This window comes from Xiphias gladius, chromosome 21 (assembly GCF_016859285.1).
Source record: "Xiphias gladius isolate SHS-SW01 ecotype Sanya breed wild chromosome 21, ASM1685928v1, whole genome shotgun sequence".
In the NCBI taxonomy this organism is placed as follows: Eukaryota; Metazoa; Chordata; class Actinopteri; order Istiophoriformes; family Xiphiidae; genus Xiphias; species Xiphias gladius.
Window position 1 is genome coordinate 24,878,797 of NC_053420.1, and position 15,952 is coordinate 24,894,748.

The 15,952-nt window shown below is 40.5% G+C and overlaps 1 protein-coding gene across 1 annotated transcript in view; it reads left to right on the forward strand.

The window, feature by feature from the left end:
* The first annotated feature begins 460 nt into the window (after positions 1-460).
* The window catches only part of dnah1 (dynein, axonemal, heavy chain 1), a 32,250-nt gene continuing 16,758 nt past the window's right edge, over positions 461-15,952 (forward strand). Inside the window, exons 1-47 of the mRNA XM_040159490.1 lie at positions 461-516; positions 939-1,134; positions 1,264-1,345; positions 1,508-1,682; positions 1,957-2,107; positions 2,202-2,334; positions 2,423-2,593; positions 2,717-2,972; positions 3,108-3,265; positions 3,393-3,604; positions 3,967-4,265; positions 4,517-4,667; positions 4,756-4,949; positions 5,123-5,348; positions 5,512-5,631; positions 5,734-5,816; positions 5,982-6,123; positions 6,483-6,638; positions 6,766-6,964; positions 7,077-7,330; positions 7,684-7,896; positions 7,993-8,157; positions 8,266-8,387; positions 8,666-8,771; positions 8,871-9,050; positions 9,191-9,331; positions 9,498-9,661; positions 9,813-9,926; positions 10,021-10,209; positions 10,321-10,426; positions 11,073-11,186; positions 11,273-11,422; positions 11,716-11,802; positions 11,934-12,120; positions 12,205-12,296; positions 12,410-12,564; positions 12,665-12,842; positions 12,933-13,127; positions 13,253-13,372; positions 13,568-13,726; positions 13,846-13,947; positions 14,052-14,192; positions 14,417-14,577; positions 14,681-14,838; positions 15,079-15,252; positions 15,390-15,419; positions 15,715-15,893. Coding sequence (XP_040015424.1) covers positions 958-1,134; positions 1,264-1,345; positions 1,508-1,682; positions 1,957-2,107; positions 2,202-2,334; positions 2,423-2,593; positions 2,717-2,972; positions 3,108-3,265; positions 3,393-3,604; positions 3,967-4,265; positions 4,517-4,667; positions 4,756-4,949; positions 5,123-5,348; positions 5,512-5,631; positions 5,734-5,816; positions 5,982-6,123; positions 6,483-6,638; positions 6,766-6,964; positions 7,077-7,330; positions 7,684-7,896; positions 7,993-8,157; positions 8,266-8,387; positions 8,666-8,771; positions 8,871-9,050; positions 9,191-9,331; positions 9,498-9,661; positions 9,813-9,926; positions 10,021-10,209; positions 10,321-10,426; positions 11,073-11,186; positions 11,273-11,422; positions 11,716-11,802; positions 11,934-12,120; positions 12,205-12,296; positions 12,410-12,564; positions 12,665-12,842; positions 12,933-13,127; positions 13,253-13,372; positions 13,568-13,726; positions 13,846-13,947; positions 14,052-14,192; positions 14,417-14,577; positions 14,681-14,838; positions 15,079-15,252; positions 15,390-15,419; positions 15,715-15,893 — 7,221 coding nt within the window. The 5' untranslated portion in view covers positions 461-516; positions 939-957. The remainder of the gene's footprint in view (positions 517-938; positions 1,135-1,263; positions 1,346-1,507; positions 1,683-1,956; positions 2,108-2,201; positions 2,335-2,422; positions 2,594-2,716; positions 2,973-3,107; positions 3,266-3,392; positions 3,605-3,966; positions 4,266-4,516; positions 4,668-4,755; positions 4,950-5,122; positions 5,349-5,511; positions 5,632-5,733; positions 5,817-5,981; positions 6,124-6,482; positions 6,639-6,765; positions 6,965-7,076; positions 7,331-7,683; positions 7,897-7,992; positions 8,158-8,265; positions 8,388-8,665; positions 8,772-8,870; positions 9,051-9,190; positions 9,332-9,497; positions 9,662-9,812; positions 9,927-10,020; positions 10,210-10,320; positions 10,427-11,072; positions 11,187-11,272; positions 11,423-11,715; positions 11,803-11,933; positions 12,121-12,204; positions 12,297-12,409; positions 12,565-12,664; positions 12,843-12,932; positions 13,128-13,252; positions 13,373-13,567; positions 13,727-13,845; positions 13,948-14,051; positions 14,193-14,416; positions 14,578-14,680; positions 14,839-15,078; positions 15,253-15,389; positions 15,420-15,714; positions 15,894-15,952) is intronic.

Below are 15,952 nucleotides of genomic sequence, written 5' to 3' on the forward strand. Positions count from 1 at the left end.
CATTTAAATCTAACACACTAGAGGCTATTATATTACATTGTAGGCTATAGCTGCTTGTATACTATTAGCTACTATTAGTTATTTTCAAAAAAATTGTTGGACAGTTTCATCTATAACATTATATAGATGTATACATACATACATTTTATAACCGAGATATGGTAAAAAAGTAAAAAATACAATATTTTCCACTGATATTCTCTTCTTTCTTTCTTTCTTTCTTTCTTTCTTCTTTTCTTCTTCTTTCCCCTCGTCCTTTCGCGTCCCAAACTTTAAAAGCTCTCTCTTTCGGAAGCGTTCCTCGCTTCAGTCTGCCGCGTTCCTCGGGCTCTCTCTGCCGGTGGCGGGGTTTGCGCATTTTCATCCCCATGACAACCGTTGCTGTGGCCAGCATTTCCTCACGCAGTGACCCTCTGCGTGGAAGACTGAGATTTCAACGGCTCGGCTAGCCAACATTTCGTTATGTGGAGGGTATTTAAAAGGAGCGTTGCAGCGTGTAACTAGATTTAAAATAAGGTATGTCAAAATGATTGTTGTCTGTCGTTCACAAAATTAAAGTGACAAACTTTACACAGACTGCTACTTTGTTGTTTCATGGAACCCTTTCAGACAAGTGATTTGGCGAACATAAACGCTAGTAGCTTAACGTCAGCTTTAATTTAACGCTCTTTAACTTTACAGTATGAATACACCTTGAGTGCAGATTTAGTTGTTTTATTAGCAGTAGTAACGTGACACCATTGGTCTTTTAAAACGTACACTGACCCGGTGACAAAGTTGCAGGAACTGTCCTGTTGTTAAGGTTAGCTCAAAAACCTTAAGGATGTGAAATATTTTTTTCCTGTTCTCCTTCTCAAAATATACATTAGACGTTTGGTGCTCCCAGGTCAGAAACAAGGACACTAAATCCAGGCTTCAATGTTCATAAATGATTAAAGGATTTCATTCTGCTAGAAGATGGAGGGCAAATATTTGCCTGGTTTTGGGGTACTGGTGCCACATCCCCCCAGCAAACCTCCAGAGCCCAGGCCCCCAACTCTGAGTCACAGATACAAACTCCCTCCAATCAGGAAATACTCTCTGAATGAGCAGAAGGGCTTCTACTCGGATGTCATCACTACTTCCAAATTCCAGGTAAAAAACACATAAGCTCATGCATTTGACTCTTCAAATTCTGACAGAGGTTTTATTATGAAGCCCCTGCAAATGACCAAGCTTCTGATATGCTCTGATCTAAACCAAGAGTTACTGTTTATTGATTAGTTTCCTACAGTGGGACCTGGGATCCAGCAGGGGTCACAAAGCCAGTCCAACATTCAGTTAAGTGATTACAACACACCAAAAGGTGAGATACTGTATTACATGACATTTTTTAGGCATGCAATCGTTTTAAGTCATTATTTCTGATATGCCAACTTTTGCACTGATAAGAGGAGCATATTATGCTCTCTGGAAAAAAAAAAAAAAGCTCTGTAAAATCTTTGCCCTTCTGCACTGTTTTCCATAGATAAAACCTTCAAGACTCCATCTGACCAGTTCAAGGTTGTTGAAAAGGATTACCATGGACCTGTCTCACAGCTGTCACAGAATTCTTACTTCTGCTGGGGTGGAGATACACCCAAGGTCCAGATACCCTACCAAACCATTCCTGGCCAGATACCCCGCAAGTTAGAGATAGAGAGGTCTGTGCTATTTATGTGCACTGTGAATGACAAAAGGGGACAATTAATTTGTGAAGCTCTCAGCTCATTGCAGGCCCTGTAGTGAGCATGTTCTACATACTGTAGCACAAGATTCAATGGTTATATGAGAGTGAGTAAGACACTGAGCTTTTAGCATAAGTAGATATTTAGCGTTTTTCTCACACCGTACATTCGTTGGTAGTAGGGTTCATGAATTATTTTAACTGCCTGTTGTTATGACTTATTTATACAGTTTTATATTGTTTTCTTGCAGACGTCGAAGGGAATACTTGAATTTAGATTTTGAAAAGCTCCTGGCAGAAAAAGGCATAGACACTAATATTATAATGCCAAGACATCCGAGCAGTTGTGATGAGCATGTGACCACACCAGACAATCCTGTGTCACCCTATCTCCCACTGGAGGTGAGTCTGTTACTGCTGCAATCTTGTCTGGGTGCAGTACCACGCCAGACTTATCTTTCATGAATTTTCCTGCGTCCCTTCCTGCATCCCTTAGATATTTGACAATGAGGAGTATGACTGCCGGACTCCAGAAGACTGGCTTGCCCTGGGCACTGCTGAAGGATCACCTGATCAAAAACCTCTACCTGCAAAAGCACTGCTACCTATAGATGACAAGACTCCTTCTGGTAAAATGTCCTCAGAAATATACTGTTTAAACAGAGTACACATTCTTTTCTGTTTTTTGATGGTTACCCTCTTCTCTTTCTTTTGAAGAGGACACCAAAAGCTCCTGCCTGGAGTACAGCTGGCATTTAGTTGGAGTTCTTGACTACAGTAAAGAGAAATGCCAGTACCTGGTGCAGAAGGTTCACCAAAAAAGCAAAATGACAGATGAAGAAGGAAATCCTATTTTAAATAAAGAACACAAAAAGAGCAAATGTCCTGGTTTGTTGTTATGTCTTTGCACCATAATAAGACTAGTGTCTCATAATTTCCTCTTGTCCCTGTCACTCTCTGTTTGTCATGTTAACCATGTATGTGGGCCTTCCATCTCCCTCTGTTGCATAGGAGTAAACCCTTTGCTAGCAGGCACTAAGTACTGGGTACCTAGGATCAGACTGTTATTCAGTGCTGAGGACCCACGTGTCTTTGTTGAACGGATTCAGTTTGCCCTGCGCTGGAGGGAGAACACGGAGGCCCTGCTCCTCTACCACTTGTCTGTGGACTGCATGCCCATCTGGAGGGGAACACCATCTCTTGATACCCACAGTCTCCAGCGTATGAAAAAATATGCCCTTTCAGCCCCAGGACTCAGGCTGAAAATGTGAGTAATGTCAGTGTCATATTCATGCTGTAATTTTCCCCTTTTTCAGCATGGCCTGTTTTTTAATAGAGTTCACAGAGTTGAAAATGTTAACTATCTAATGAGAGGTGAATAAAACTAATATTATGTGTGCAGTCTGGAGAAGTGTATAGGGGACCTGGAGAAAGAGGTCAAACTGGGATTTTACCATATCATGAACCGCATGAGCTTTGACAAAGTAGTGATGAGTCACTCAAAGGAGTTTTCACACATTGCCCTGCCAAAGAAGGAACCTGAGTATGTACCGCAAAAAGGTGAGTCAGTTAGTCTTGCATACATTTGTTTGAATCACTGGAGTTAAGTTTAAAGAAATGTTTTAACACCCAAAACCTGGCATTCATGTCTTGATCTATTGTAAATACTGGGTTGTTTTACCTACAGGGTGCATTCCAGTTCCTCACTTTGAATATAAGAAGAACCAAACTGAATTTGTCTTCTCTTCCCTGCTGGCAAAGCCAGAGATGATCTGTGTATTATCTGAAATACGGTCTGAGTGCAACAAAGTAGCAACCATGAGGCTTTTCAATGTCACCTTGATCAAACCACTGCGACTGGACGAGTTTGAAGCCATCCAGTCTCAAATGCATACTCAGGTACTTTAGCATCAAGGTAGCTTTTCTTCTGCCAGTACTAGGCTATGAAAAATAGATTTTTTTTCTTTTAATAAAACGTTGAATACATGAATGCTAACAATGGCTCATCCGGAAAATTGTGGCTTATTCAAGATCAAATCATTTCCAAACAAGTTTAACTGCAGACTAACAGCTTCTTTTTTTCAAAATTATACAGTTGTGAGAAAAAGTCAATGTACAAATAAAATTAATTTCACTTTAACAGTGGCTACATTTTGTGGCTGGTGTTAACTGGGAATTACCAGAGAAACAAAGCATGCAGACATAAAAGAGACCTGACTTCCATGAATATAGAAGCCTCAAATCTTTTCGTCCCTCTTCAGATAAGCTTGTTCCTTCGGGAGTCATGGAGGGTCATACTGAGCAACAGCCTCCGTTCCAACCTGGGGAACATTGGCCCGGGCTGGTACAACGTGAATGAGTCTCTCTGGGAGATGTACAAAATTTCCAAGCTATACAGACTAATGGCTGTGGTTCGGTTCAACATGCAAGACTCTCTGCGGTACCTCGTGCAGGATTCGCTGCTCAGCCTGACTCACCTTCTGTTGGACGCCTGTCACAGTGTGATGATGTGTCCTCAGGACCTTGTCTGGGGGAAGAACCTTATCACTAGCCCATACAAGTAGGACAGCATGCACATATAGTATAAACGCACATGGACACGCATTCACATGGATGTAAACATCACACACTTTTGTGCTCATAGACATTTTATTTTTATTTTTTTATTCTTTTATTGTATCCTGAAGTCAGTTATACATTATATACTCAGTTCAGTTTTGATGAGTGTTTGACAGTTAGCGTGATATAACCTATTACTGTGTTAAATATTCAGTATTGTGTTGATAATATTACTACATTGTCCATATCTAGGCCAAAAAAGAACCCTCTGTTCCTGGTGGACTTGGTTCTGGACCAGACTGGAGTTCATTACACCACACCACTGGAGAATTTTGAGACATCTATCGTTAACCTTTTTGATAAAGGCATTCTGGCAACGTACAATGTACCACAGCTTGATAAGGTAAAATAAAATTTGCAGTCACCTCAATCACACAGCATTAAATTAAAAATGAAAAAGGATTTAACTGTTCCTCTCTTGTCCATGCAAGTTTGTGATGCAGAAGTTGTTAATCGGTGGCGATCCATTGCTCGAGTCAGTGAGTTTGTGGGAACCAGAAGTAACTGAGCTGAGAGAGAAGGTCCGCAGTGCTCTTATACAAGCAGCCATACCTCTCAGGGCTTATGCTGTTGAATATGAGGAACATTTAGAGCTACACAACATGACCATAGAAACTCTTCTCAGGTAACTTTATGTGTAAAATTACTTATCTAAATTCTCACAACTCCCTGTCAAATGTGTAAGGACATGTGCCTTCAGATTTATGGTCCATTCAAGATGCTTTCTTTGTTGAATGAAACCATTGTTTTCCTGTTAATGATTCCTCATTTCTGTTATGTCTCTATTTTCGATGCCAGTTCTCATACGCATACAGAACAGACATCCCAAGAGGTGAAAAAAGAGGTGGAACAACATCTCAAAGAAAAGGATAGGATTGAAAACTCCTTGCCATCCTCCATTGTGATTGGTCCATTTATTGTCCGTGTAGAGGCTGTACGCCAGGCTCTCTCTAACAAAAGAAAGGCTTTAGCAAATGCAATGCTGGATAACCTTGCTCTGAAGCTACGCAAGCGGGTTGATGATGTAAGTCATTTGTTTGCCGGCCAGAATGTAGAAAGTAGTAAGAAGTATTTCATTATACTTTTTTTTTTTTTTTACACAGGACCTACATTTACTTCAACATGAGAATTACCTTTTCCTGCTTTTTAAAACTTGTGTTGTGACTGTTGTTATCTTGTGCATGCAGGCATGTGAAGAGTGTAACATCATGAGTAGAAAGCTACGAGAGAAGCCCAACAGCATTGATGAACTGGCTGAAAAGAGGGACTGGATGAAACAAATCCCAGAACACCTCAAGAGTTACAAGGTACAGATTGAAGGGATGAAGCGGATATTTGTCATTTATATTATATGAATGACAGAAATATGACAGTTAATAATTCTTATTTTTCCAATCTGTCCAAAACAGGAACTTATTGGCAAGTCCCTGTCAGACTATGAACTAATAGAAGAATTTTGCCACTGTCTTTCAGATGAGGATGCTAATAAAAAGTAAGTGCATAATCATCATGTTAATTTAAAAAAACTGACATGAAAATTTATAAATATATTCTAATGTCGGATTAAGAGCTATTTGATGGGTTCGGAGTAGTTAGAGTGAACAGATGGTCCTGAGGAGTTTTCTATACTCATTATTATAGCTGCTTAACTATGCAGGTGGACAGCTATTGGATGGCCTCAAAGGATAATCAACCAGGTGGAAGCAGCAGCTGTACAGCATGTGGAGGATGAGGAGCGGTTTCACAAGATCCAGCTAGTTGATCAGAACAACTTTGAGGAGCACCTAGACTCCCTACAGGTCAGCTGAGCCAGCTAGGGTTATTTGTTTAATAACTACTTACTACATTGTCAGCTAAGGCCAGGTGCCCACTATATGACAGAACGAACTCCAGATGAGTTCCAAATGAATTTTCAGAAATTTTCCCGACCTCACAGGAATTTGGATGTGTCTGTAAGTGGACCTGTGATTATTCATAACGACTAGTCAGCGGCTTTCTAGTGTGCTATTTTCCTTTAACTTGTTTTTAATTGACCAAAAAATCATACACTTTAGACTGGCCTTAGTTTATTGTGTTTTCATGTTAGAAATTATTTTGTTTAGTCTCAGCAAAGTGAGATTGTGGTAATGGGTTATAAATCACCCTAACTGCGTTTTAGATGCTGGTTGCTGGGTTTGCGGGCCACGCAGACATTGATCATGCCCATGAGATGGCCAACGAGGTGAGGCGTACAAGCAAGCAACTTAAGGAGTGCCAGACTATGGCCCAAACCTACAACACCAGAGAACGTCTGTTTGGTATTCCTGTCACAAACGTAAGTGAAAGAGAGTGTATCAAGTAAAAGGATTTTTACATACATTTTGTTACCAGGTTTTTTTATAAAATGAGCAAGAAGATACATTTTTCATGATTTTACTGACAATGAAAAAAATGTACTACAGTATGATCGTCTACAGAAGCTGGTTAAGGACTTCCAGCCTTATAAAGACCTATGGACCACCACCTCGGATTGGCTACGTTGGCATGAGAGCTGGCTCAATGACCCACTATCATCCATCGATCCTGAGCAGCTAGAGCACAATGTCACGGATGCCCACAAGACCATGCACAAATGTATTAAACAGTTCAAGGATATTCCTGGTAGGTGACTCATCTATCATCATACAAATTTGACAAAGTGAAGATGTTTGTTTGCGTGTTGTGGCTGACCTACCTTTTTTTGGGCTTCTCTCTTTGTCTTACATGACACTAGACTGCCAGATGGTGGCAACTGTAATCTGCAGCAAAATTGAGGACTTCTGTCCTCACATTCCTCTGATTCAGGGCCTGAGGAACCCAGGGATGAGGAGCCGCCACTGGGAGATCCTTTCTGAACGCATTCAGATGAAAGTTAAGCCCAAAGCCAGTCTGACCTTCTCCCGCTGCCTGGAGCTTGGCCTGCAGAACCATGTGGATGACATAGCTCATGTGGCTGAGGTTGCTGGGAAAGAGTATTCCATTGAGCAGGTACCTTTGAACCACAGTCATACTCTAAATGCAGTCTTGTATGAAGTTTTCAGTCATGTTTTGTATAGGGTTCTGATGAATAGAGTGCTGCTATGGAACTGCAAAGTTTAGACAGGATTTGGACTGCTTATTTGTATCCTCTGCTTGAACAAAATGTAGAATTTTAAAAGCAATTTTAAAAACAGGAGCACTTGAGAGGGTTACTACAACCACAAAATGGTGAAACAGAGGTCTAGTGACTGATGTGTTTTTAGTTCAATGCACTGAACTTTGCTTGTTAATGCACAATGTCAGTGTGTGAATATCTTCATCGAACTGGTGGTTGCTACCTGTTTTCATGCCTTCTTACCCAGGCTTTGGAAAAGATGGAACAAGAGTGGGCGACAGTAGTTTTTGATGTGCTGCCCTACAAGGAGACAGGCACCTATATCCTGAAGAGCCCAGATGAAGCCTCCCAGTTGCTGGATGACCACATTGTCATGACGCAGAGTATGTCCTTCTCTCCCTTCAAAAAAGCCTTTGAGGGCTGCATCAGCACCTGGGAGAGCAAGCTCAGAATGACTCAGGTACATACACATGCCCAAAAACACAGATTCTAACATTATTATGCAGTGTCTTATGTTGTGCTGTGTTGTTCTACTGCCCTCTTCTGGTGCTTGCAGGATGTGCTGGAGGAGTGGCTGACATGCCAGCGCTCATGGCTCTACCTGGAGCCCATCTTCAGCTCCGATGATATCAACCAGCAGCTGCCTGTGGAAGGAAAAAGATACCAGCAAATGGAGCAAATATGGAAAAGAGTCATGAAAAAGGCCTTTAATAATCGAAAGGTCAGCGCTTCCACACTTCATATTAAAGGATAGATCTTAGAACAGATTATTATAATGCTCATGTGTTTGTTGTAAACTATTTATGTGTGTTTCTGTGTTTACTTCTAGGTGATTGAGCTTTGTCCAGATGCTCACATACTAGACAAACTTAAGGAGTGCAACACACTTTTGGAACAGGTGCAGAAGGGTCTCAGTGAGTATTTGGAGAAAAAACGAGGCTCCTTCCCCAGGTAAGCCACAGTGAAAGTGTCCTGAAAACACTTATGTCACTTATGGTTTCTGATGGTGTTAATAACAGATTTTTCAGTCTTTTGATTGCACACGAGTTCACTATTTAGTCACTTTTTCACATGATGTCACCCAAAATTTGAAACACACACACACACACACACACACACACACACACACACACACACACACACACACACACACACACACACACACACACACACACACACACACACACACACACTGTATGATGTAACATACAGTGAATATTTTTTTGTAGGTTTTACTTCCTGTCAGATGATGAGCTCCTTGAGATTCTCTCCCAGACCAAAGATCCCACTGCTGTTCAACCACACCTGCGCAAATGCTTCGAGAACATTGCACGGGTTTGTTTTGCCTGGTTGTTTCTTTACAGTTACTTTGCTTATAGACTACTGGAAACATAACATGTATACCACACGACTGACATATCTGTTGGTTCTCAGCTTCAATTCCAGTCAGATCTACAGATCACACATATGTACTCTGGAGAAGGGGAGGAGGTGAAGCTGTTCCTGCCAGTGTGGCCGACTGGAAATGTGGAAGACTGGCTGAGGGATGTGGAGAAGTCTATGAAGGCAACGTTGAGGGATAACATTGACCACTCACTCAAAGTCTACCCTGAGGTCTGCAAAGTTGACTTTCACTTTGATGGTTATGATGTGTTTTCTACTCTTGTGTAGGTTGTTTTTTGTTAATTTCAAGTTGAGACATTTTAAGGTATTCAGCTTTTGTAAGATCTTTGTGTGCCCTCTTGACCCCTAAGCAACCTCGAGTAGAGTGGGTTTTATCATGGCCTGGTCAAGTGGTGATAGCTGGCTGTCAGGTCTTCTGGACTGCTGAGGTGTCTGAGGCTTTGGAGCAGGGAGTCTTGGCTGACTGCCTTTACCCACAACTACAGACACAGGTGTGGACTTAGTATTGGCCTGGCAAATATTAAAACTAAATAACATTAAATATCTAAAATTTGTGAAAAAATACACTCTTCTATTTATCGCTCACACTTGCACTGAACAATTTTCTCATTATAGAATATGTTGACATTCTTAACATTTTGCCCTTCGTTTATGCAGCTGGGTGACTTGGTGCAACTAGTGAGAGGAGGTCTCTCTAAAATGCAACGAGCTGTGCTTTCAGCCCTCATCGTCATAGAGGTCCATGCTAAAGATGTAGCAGCCAAGCTGGTGGAGCAAGAGGTCTCAAGCATCAATGACTTTGAGTGGATCAGCCAGCTCAGGTGGACTGTTTGTTTTTGTTGTTTTGTTTTCTTATTTCTTTACTCCTGTCACTGTTACTTCTGTCACTGATCTTGATCTTGGAGTCAACTGCGTATAATTAATCCTAAATACTGTGTGTGCAGAAATTAGTGAAATACTGATTGTTTGTAGGTACTACTGGGCAAAAGATGACTTGTACATCCGTGCTGTGAATGCAGAATTCTTGTATGGATATGAGTACCTAGGTAACTCTGGACGCTTGGTCATCACCCCACTCACTGACAGGTAGCCACCTAGCTTTTTTGTATAATGATGTCCAATCTGTTTTTTAATGAATGCCATAAACTTCTTTGAACACACTGCTTTCTGGCTCTTTTAGATGCTACCTGACCCTGACAGGAGCTCTACACTTGAAGTTTGGAGGAGCTCCTGCAGGTCCAGCAGGGACAGGAAAGACAGAAACCACTAAAGACTTGGGAAAGGCTCTTGCCATCCAGACAGTGGTTTTCAATTGCTCTGATCAGCTGGACTTCATTGCTATGGGCAAGTTTCTCAAAGGACTGGCCAGGTAAGAGGCAGTTACCTTTAAGTGTAATAGATCGTCAGGTTTGCTGTTAAATGTCACAAATGTTGCCATCAATCACAATCTGGGATTACTTACCTTTCTTCTATTCTGCAGCTCCGGTGCCTGGGCGTGCTTTGATGAGTTTAATCGTATTGATGTGGAGGTGCTGTCTGTGGTGGCACAACAGATCACCACAATACAAAAGGCCCAACAGCAAAGGGTGAGAAACTGAATCACTACAAAGTCACATGGTGGTACCTACTTTACTTATCCACCTACTTTACTTGAGTGTTAGAATTACCGTACATAATTACGTTGAGTATTTTCTTTTTGTGTAAATATACTCTACTTTTTTCTTCTGCATTTCAAGAAAGAGCAAAGATGTTATGTTGAAGTAAAATTTGCATATTTCATATATTTGAGTAAAGTATATTGTTGAATAAACTTCCCCTTCTGGAGCCATTACACAGACTTGGAAGCATTACTGTATAGTGAAATGCAAAAAACAACACAGGTACTAATAAATTGGCATGTTACATATATCTGAATCAAGCATCACACATGGTTGTATTTTTTATAAAATGAAAAATGTTGCTTATATGTGTCAGAGACATATATATGACAAAGTAAATTATCTGTGATATTAGTAAAAATTTCAAAAACATGCATTACTAGTTTTTACACTAACCTCAATTATAGAATAATGTTTTAGATGCAAAATATACCATCATCTAATTAAACAAAACTTTCTTTTGCATTTTAAAAGATTACTAATCACAAATATAGAAATTTGTAGGCCAACTACGTACTGTATAGAGGCAGTCCTATGTTTCTCTAAAATAATTGTTTGCATGTTGTGTTTTTAGGCGGAGCGGTTTGTGTTTGAGGGGTCAGAGATCCCTCTTGTTCCTTCCTGCGCTGTATTTATCACTATGAATCCTGGTTACGCTGGCCGCACAGAACTGCCTGACAATCTGAAGGTTTGAAATCATAATTTAATCTTAAATAACTGTATAACAGAGAATAAGCAGATGGAGTTCAGCAAATAAGATTATATCCTCTACAGGCTCTGTTTCGTCCTGTGGCCATGATGGTCCCTGACTATGCTATGATAGCGGAGATCTCATTGTACTCATTTGGCTTCAGTGATGCCAAAGTCCTCTCCAAGAAGATCACTACCACTTTCAAGCTCTCCTCTGAACAGCTTAGCTCTCAGGTACTGTGAGGATTCAGAGGATATCACCATTAGAATTAGTTTAATCTCCACATACATGTCTGTCTACCAAGAAAAGGCATTATTTGTCCATGGAAGTGGGTGTATGTGATAATTGTGACAGATATTACTTTTTAAACTTTCTTTTTTATTTTATATGACTAGAAAATTTGTCATAGAAAAAACAGTTAATATAATGTACATATGGCAAAAAATAACTGGTGTCAAATGTATGGATATGTATATAGTAATAAAGATAGAAAGATGTGCTGAGTTTTGCTCTTGTTCATCTGAAGGATCATTATGATTTTGGTATGAGAGCTGTGAAGACTGTGATTTCAGCTGCAGGAAACCTTAAGAGAGAAAATCCTGACATGAATGAGGTTCGGAATGCTTCTTTTTTTTTTGATGGAAGTAAAATATAAGAAAACATGACATAATAATTGAATGGCTTTTGAAAAACTCTACCTATCCAATTAATATCTTATTCTTCTGCAATCTCACTGTCTCCCAGGAGTTGATCTGTCTGCGGGCCATTCAAGACGTCAATGTACCTAAGTTTTTACAGGATGACCTGAAACTCTTCAACGGTATTGTGTCCGATCTTTTCCCTAAAACTAAACAGGAGCCAATCAACTATGGCACACTCGAAGAGTCCATGCGCAATGTCTGCACCAAGAAGAACCTCAAAGACGTGGATGGTTAGTGTTCTTAGTGTTTCTTTTCAGATATGTTGTTACCCCTATTTATACAATTAGTAGATGACAGCATTGTGGTGATTGCAGGGTATATTAGTAAGTGTATTCAGCTCTATGAGACTACTGTAGTGAGACATGGCCTGATGTTGGTGGGACCTTCTGGATCTGGTAAAACCAAGGTGAGTCTTTTAAATTCGGCTGTAGTGTTTACAGTTTTATGCATAAAGTTGATAATGATTTTTGTTTTGCAGCGTAAAGTCCTGTATGTAAGTGTAACTGTTGCGTGTTTTAGTGTTATGAGATACTAGGTGCAGCAATAACAGCTCTGAAGGGCCAGCTCTCTGTAAGTGGTGATGTGTATGAGCCAGTTCAGATATATGTCCTCAACCCCAAGTCTATCACCATGGGACAGCTCTATGGGCAGTATGACTTGCTCACACATGAGTGGTAAGAAATGTTTGTTCTACACAAATGACAAAACAAATAAAAAAGACAGACATTATTATTATTGCACAGACCTACTTTGCCTATTTCTCCACCCCTGTAGGACAGACGGTATCCTCTCATCTCTTATACGTGGAGGGGCAGCATCTATTGACAAAGAGAAAAAGTGGTACATGTTTGATGGGCCAGTGGATGCTGTGTGGATTGAGAACATGAACACTGTGCTGGATGACAACAAAAAACTGTGCCTTAGCTCTGGGGAAATCATTAAGCTCACTGATGTAAGGTCAAGTTTATGATCTTGGATTTTCAGTCGGTGTGATGCCCTCTGTCTCAAGTACATTCCGATATTTTGTGTCTTCCTCCTGCAGGTGATGACCATGATGTTTGAGGTGCAGGATTTAGCGGTGGCTTCCCCAGCCACGGTGTCTCGCTGTGGTATGGTCTACCTGGAGCCCAGTATTTTGGGCCTCATCCCTTTTACAGAGTGCTGGCTGAAGCAGGTCCCTGAAGCCTTGAAACCATACACACAACAGCTCAACTCCTTGTTTGCCAGATTCCTGCAGGTGAGAGGCAAGACCTAACTGAGAGAAAGCGGCAGGGAATCTTAAGGGTTTTTCATTCATTCATAGTTTATGACAGTATAAGCAATGCACTGCTTTCTTCTTAATTTTTCTGCACGTTCACACAGGACTCCATCACATTTGTCCGCACATCAGTAAAGGAGGTCATCACATCCCTAGACAGCAACCTTGCCTGTAGTCTGCTTAAACTAATGGACTGCTTCTTCAATCCCTTTGACATTAAAGAGGTGTGTGAGAAGTTTTGCCCTCTAAGAATAACCCACAATAAAGGAATATATTGATTTGTGTGCAAATATGATGTTTGAACAAAAACACTGGTAGAAGTTTCAGCTCTGTATCCCATGTTTAGTATCTAATTTTCTATGTGCTAGATAGTGTTGTGTTCATTGTGCTCCCCTCGTCAATCCTTAATTGTCTTGTAGGATGAAAGGCCCCCAACTCAAAAGAAACTGGACCATCTGAAGGAGCTGATCGAGCCCTGGTTCTTTTTTTCTCTGGTGTGGAGTGTCGGAGCGACAGGAGACGCAGCCAGCTGCCGGCGCTTCAGTGCCTGGCTCAAGAAAAAGATGGCAGAGGAGAAGGTCAGATTACAATCTCTGTTTTAGCATCCCAATAGCAAGTTATTTCAAATGTAATAAGTATTATTTGCTGGATTATTTCTTGACAGAGGTGAATTAATGTAAATGTATTTGTTCTTCAGATTCAATTATGTTTTCCAGAGGAGGGCCTGGTATATGACTACAGGCTTGATGATGCAGGGATTAGTAACTTCGAGGATGACGACGAAGATGAGGAAAAAAAAGTACACAGATGATGCTTAAACATAAAGGCTATGTATGAACTGCAGCTAAAATTACCAGACACATTTTTTCTATTGATCCATTTATCTTTTTGCCTGTACTCTAGGTCCAGTGGGTCAGTTGGATGAAATATGCAAAGAGTGTTGTAATCAACCCAGAGACAAATTATGCTGACATCATCATTCCCACTGCTGACACAGTGAGAATGTCTTTCCTGATGGATATGCTTTTAACCAATAAGAAACCTGTGAGTACTTTGATAGTATGTAATCTTCACACATCTGTCTACAAATACTTCTGTTTCAAATAAATGTTAAAAAAGGTAAAAACTGTATCACCTGTCAATCTAAATCGTGAACATTTATATTGAAACACTTATTCAGAATCCAGGAGTAAATGCTTTACATTTAAATGCTTCCAATTCCTTGAAAAGGCACCATTAAACTAGATGTATATTTGTTTGGGATCCAGGTGCTCTGTATTGGGCCAACTGGCACAGGAAAGACCCTGACCATGTCAGACAAGCTACTGAAGAACATGCCTGCTGAATACATCACACATTTCCTCATGTTCTCTGCCCGCACCTCAGCCAACCAGACTCAAGATTACATCGACAGTAAACTAGACAAAAGGTATGCCTGCTCTACCATACATTGTCCACACAACTACACATTATTGTCAATACAACAACGTATTTGTGACTCACCATTTGAATGATGCGTGTGCCTGTGACAGGCGGAAGGGTGTGTTTGGGCCCCCAATGGGGAAGCACTTCATCTTCTTCATTGATGATCTAAACATGCCAATGTTGGAGACGTATGGTGCCCAGCCTCCTATTGAACTGCTGCGGCAGTGGATGGACCACAGAGGCTGGTATGACAGGAAGCAGATAGGTGAGAAAGTTTAAGCATATTTCGTTTTCTGTCATGTTAAATTAAAAAAATATATATTTTAAATGTTGACCTTTTAGTGTCTTTTTGTACTAATTGTACACTGTTCTACCATGTTTCACCATGATTAAAGTATTAATCGTTTATCGTGTATGACCAAGATTTGTGTTTAATCACGGTATTTTGGATCAGAAAAATCCATCGGACAGATTCTTTTTTGTTTTTTCTGTCCTTACTACACAGGTTCTTTCAAGCACCTGGTGGACATCAATTTTGCCTGTGCAATGGGACCTCCAGGTGGAGGCCGGAATCCCATCACCCAGCGCTTCACACGCCACTTCAACCTTCTTTCCTTCACTGAAATGGAGGATACCAGCAAGAAGAAGATTTTCTCCACCATTCTAGGCAGTTGGATGGGTGAGTCAGTGCTGTTAATGTATTTAAATTTAAGGCCATATGTTATAGCAGGACAGTTGTTGCAAGGTAGAAAATACTTAAATTAGCTTGTGAAAACAATAACTGCAGTTTCTAACTGAATCTTTGTTGTCTTTCAGAGGGAAATATGAGTAAAAAGGAACCAGGCAGTAAGTCAGGGACTCAGTGAAAGGGAGCAGACAAGCAGTACAAATCAAATAAAATGTCATTTAATATTCCAAGTTCGTATAGCATGTATAATATAAAAAGACACATGGTTTGAATGCTTGTCATTTCAAGTCATTTTATTTATACAGCACATTTATAGAGCAAATTTAAAAACAAAAATGTTGATCAAAGCCTGTGTCTCTGATTGTCTAAAAAGCCTTAAGTAACTAGATTTTCAACTGAATTTCATGTTTGAATGTTATCACTTCTCTGTTCTATTCTGCTGTTTTTCATCAGGACTTGTGCCAGCAATCCAGCCGCTGAATGAGTCTCTTGTAGAGGCAACTATCCGAGTCTATTCTACCATTACCTCCCAGCTTCTCCCAACTCCATCCAAGTCCCATTACACCTTCAACCTGAGAGACCTGTCCAAAGTCTTCCAGGGCATCCTCATGGCTGAAGCTAGCATGATAGAGGTAGTCAGATGAAGCAAATTAATGTACAATGATCACATTACTATAGATTGTAAGGTTTA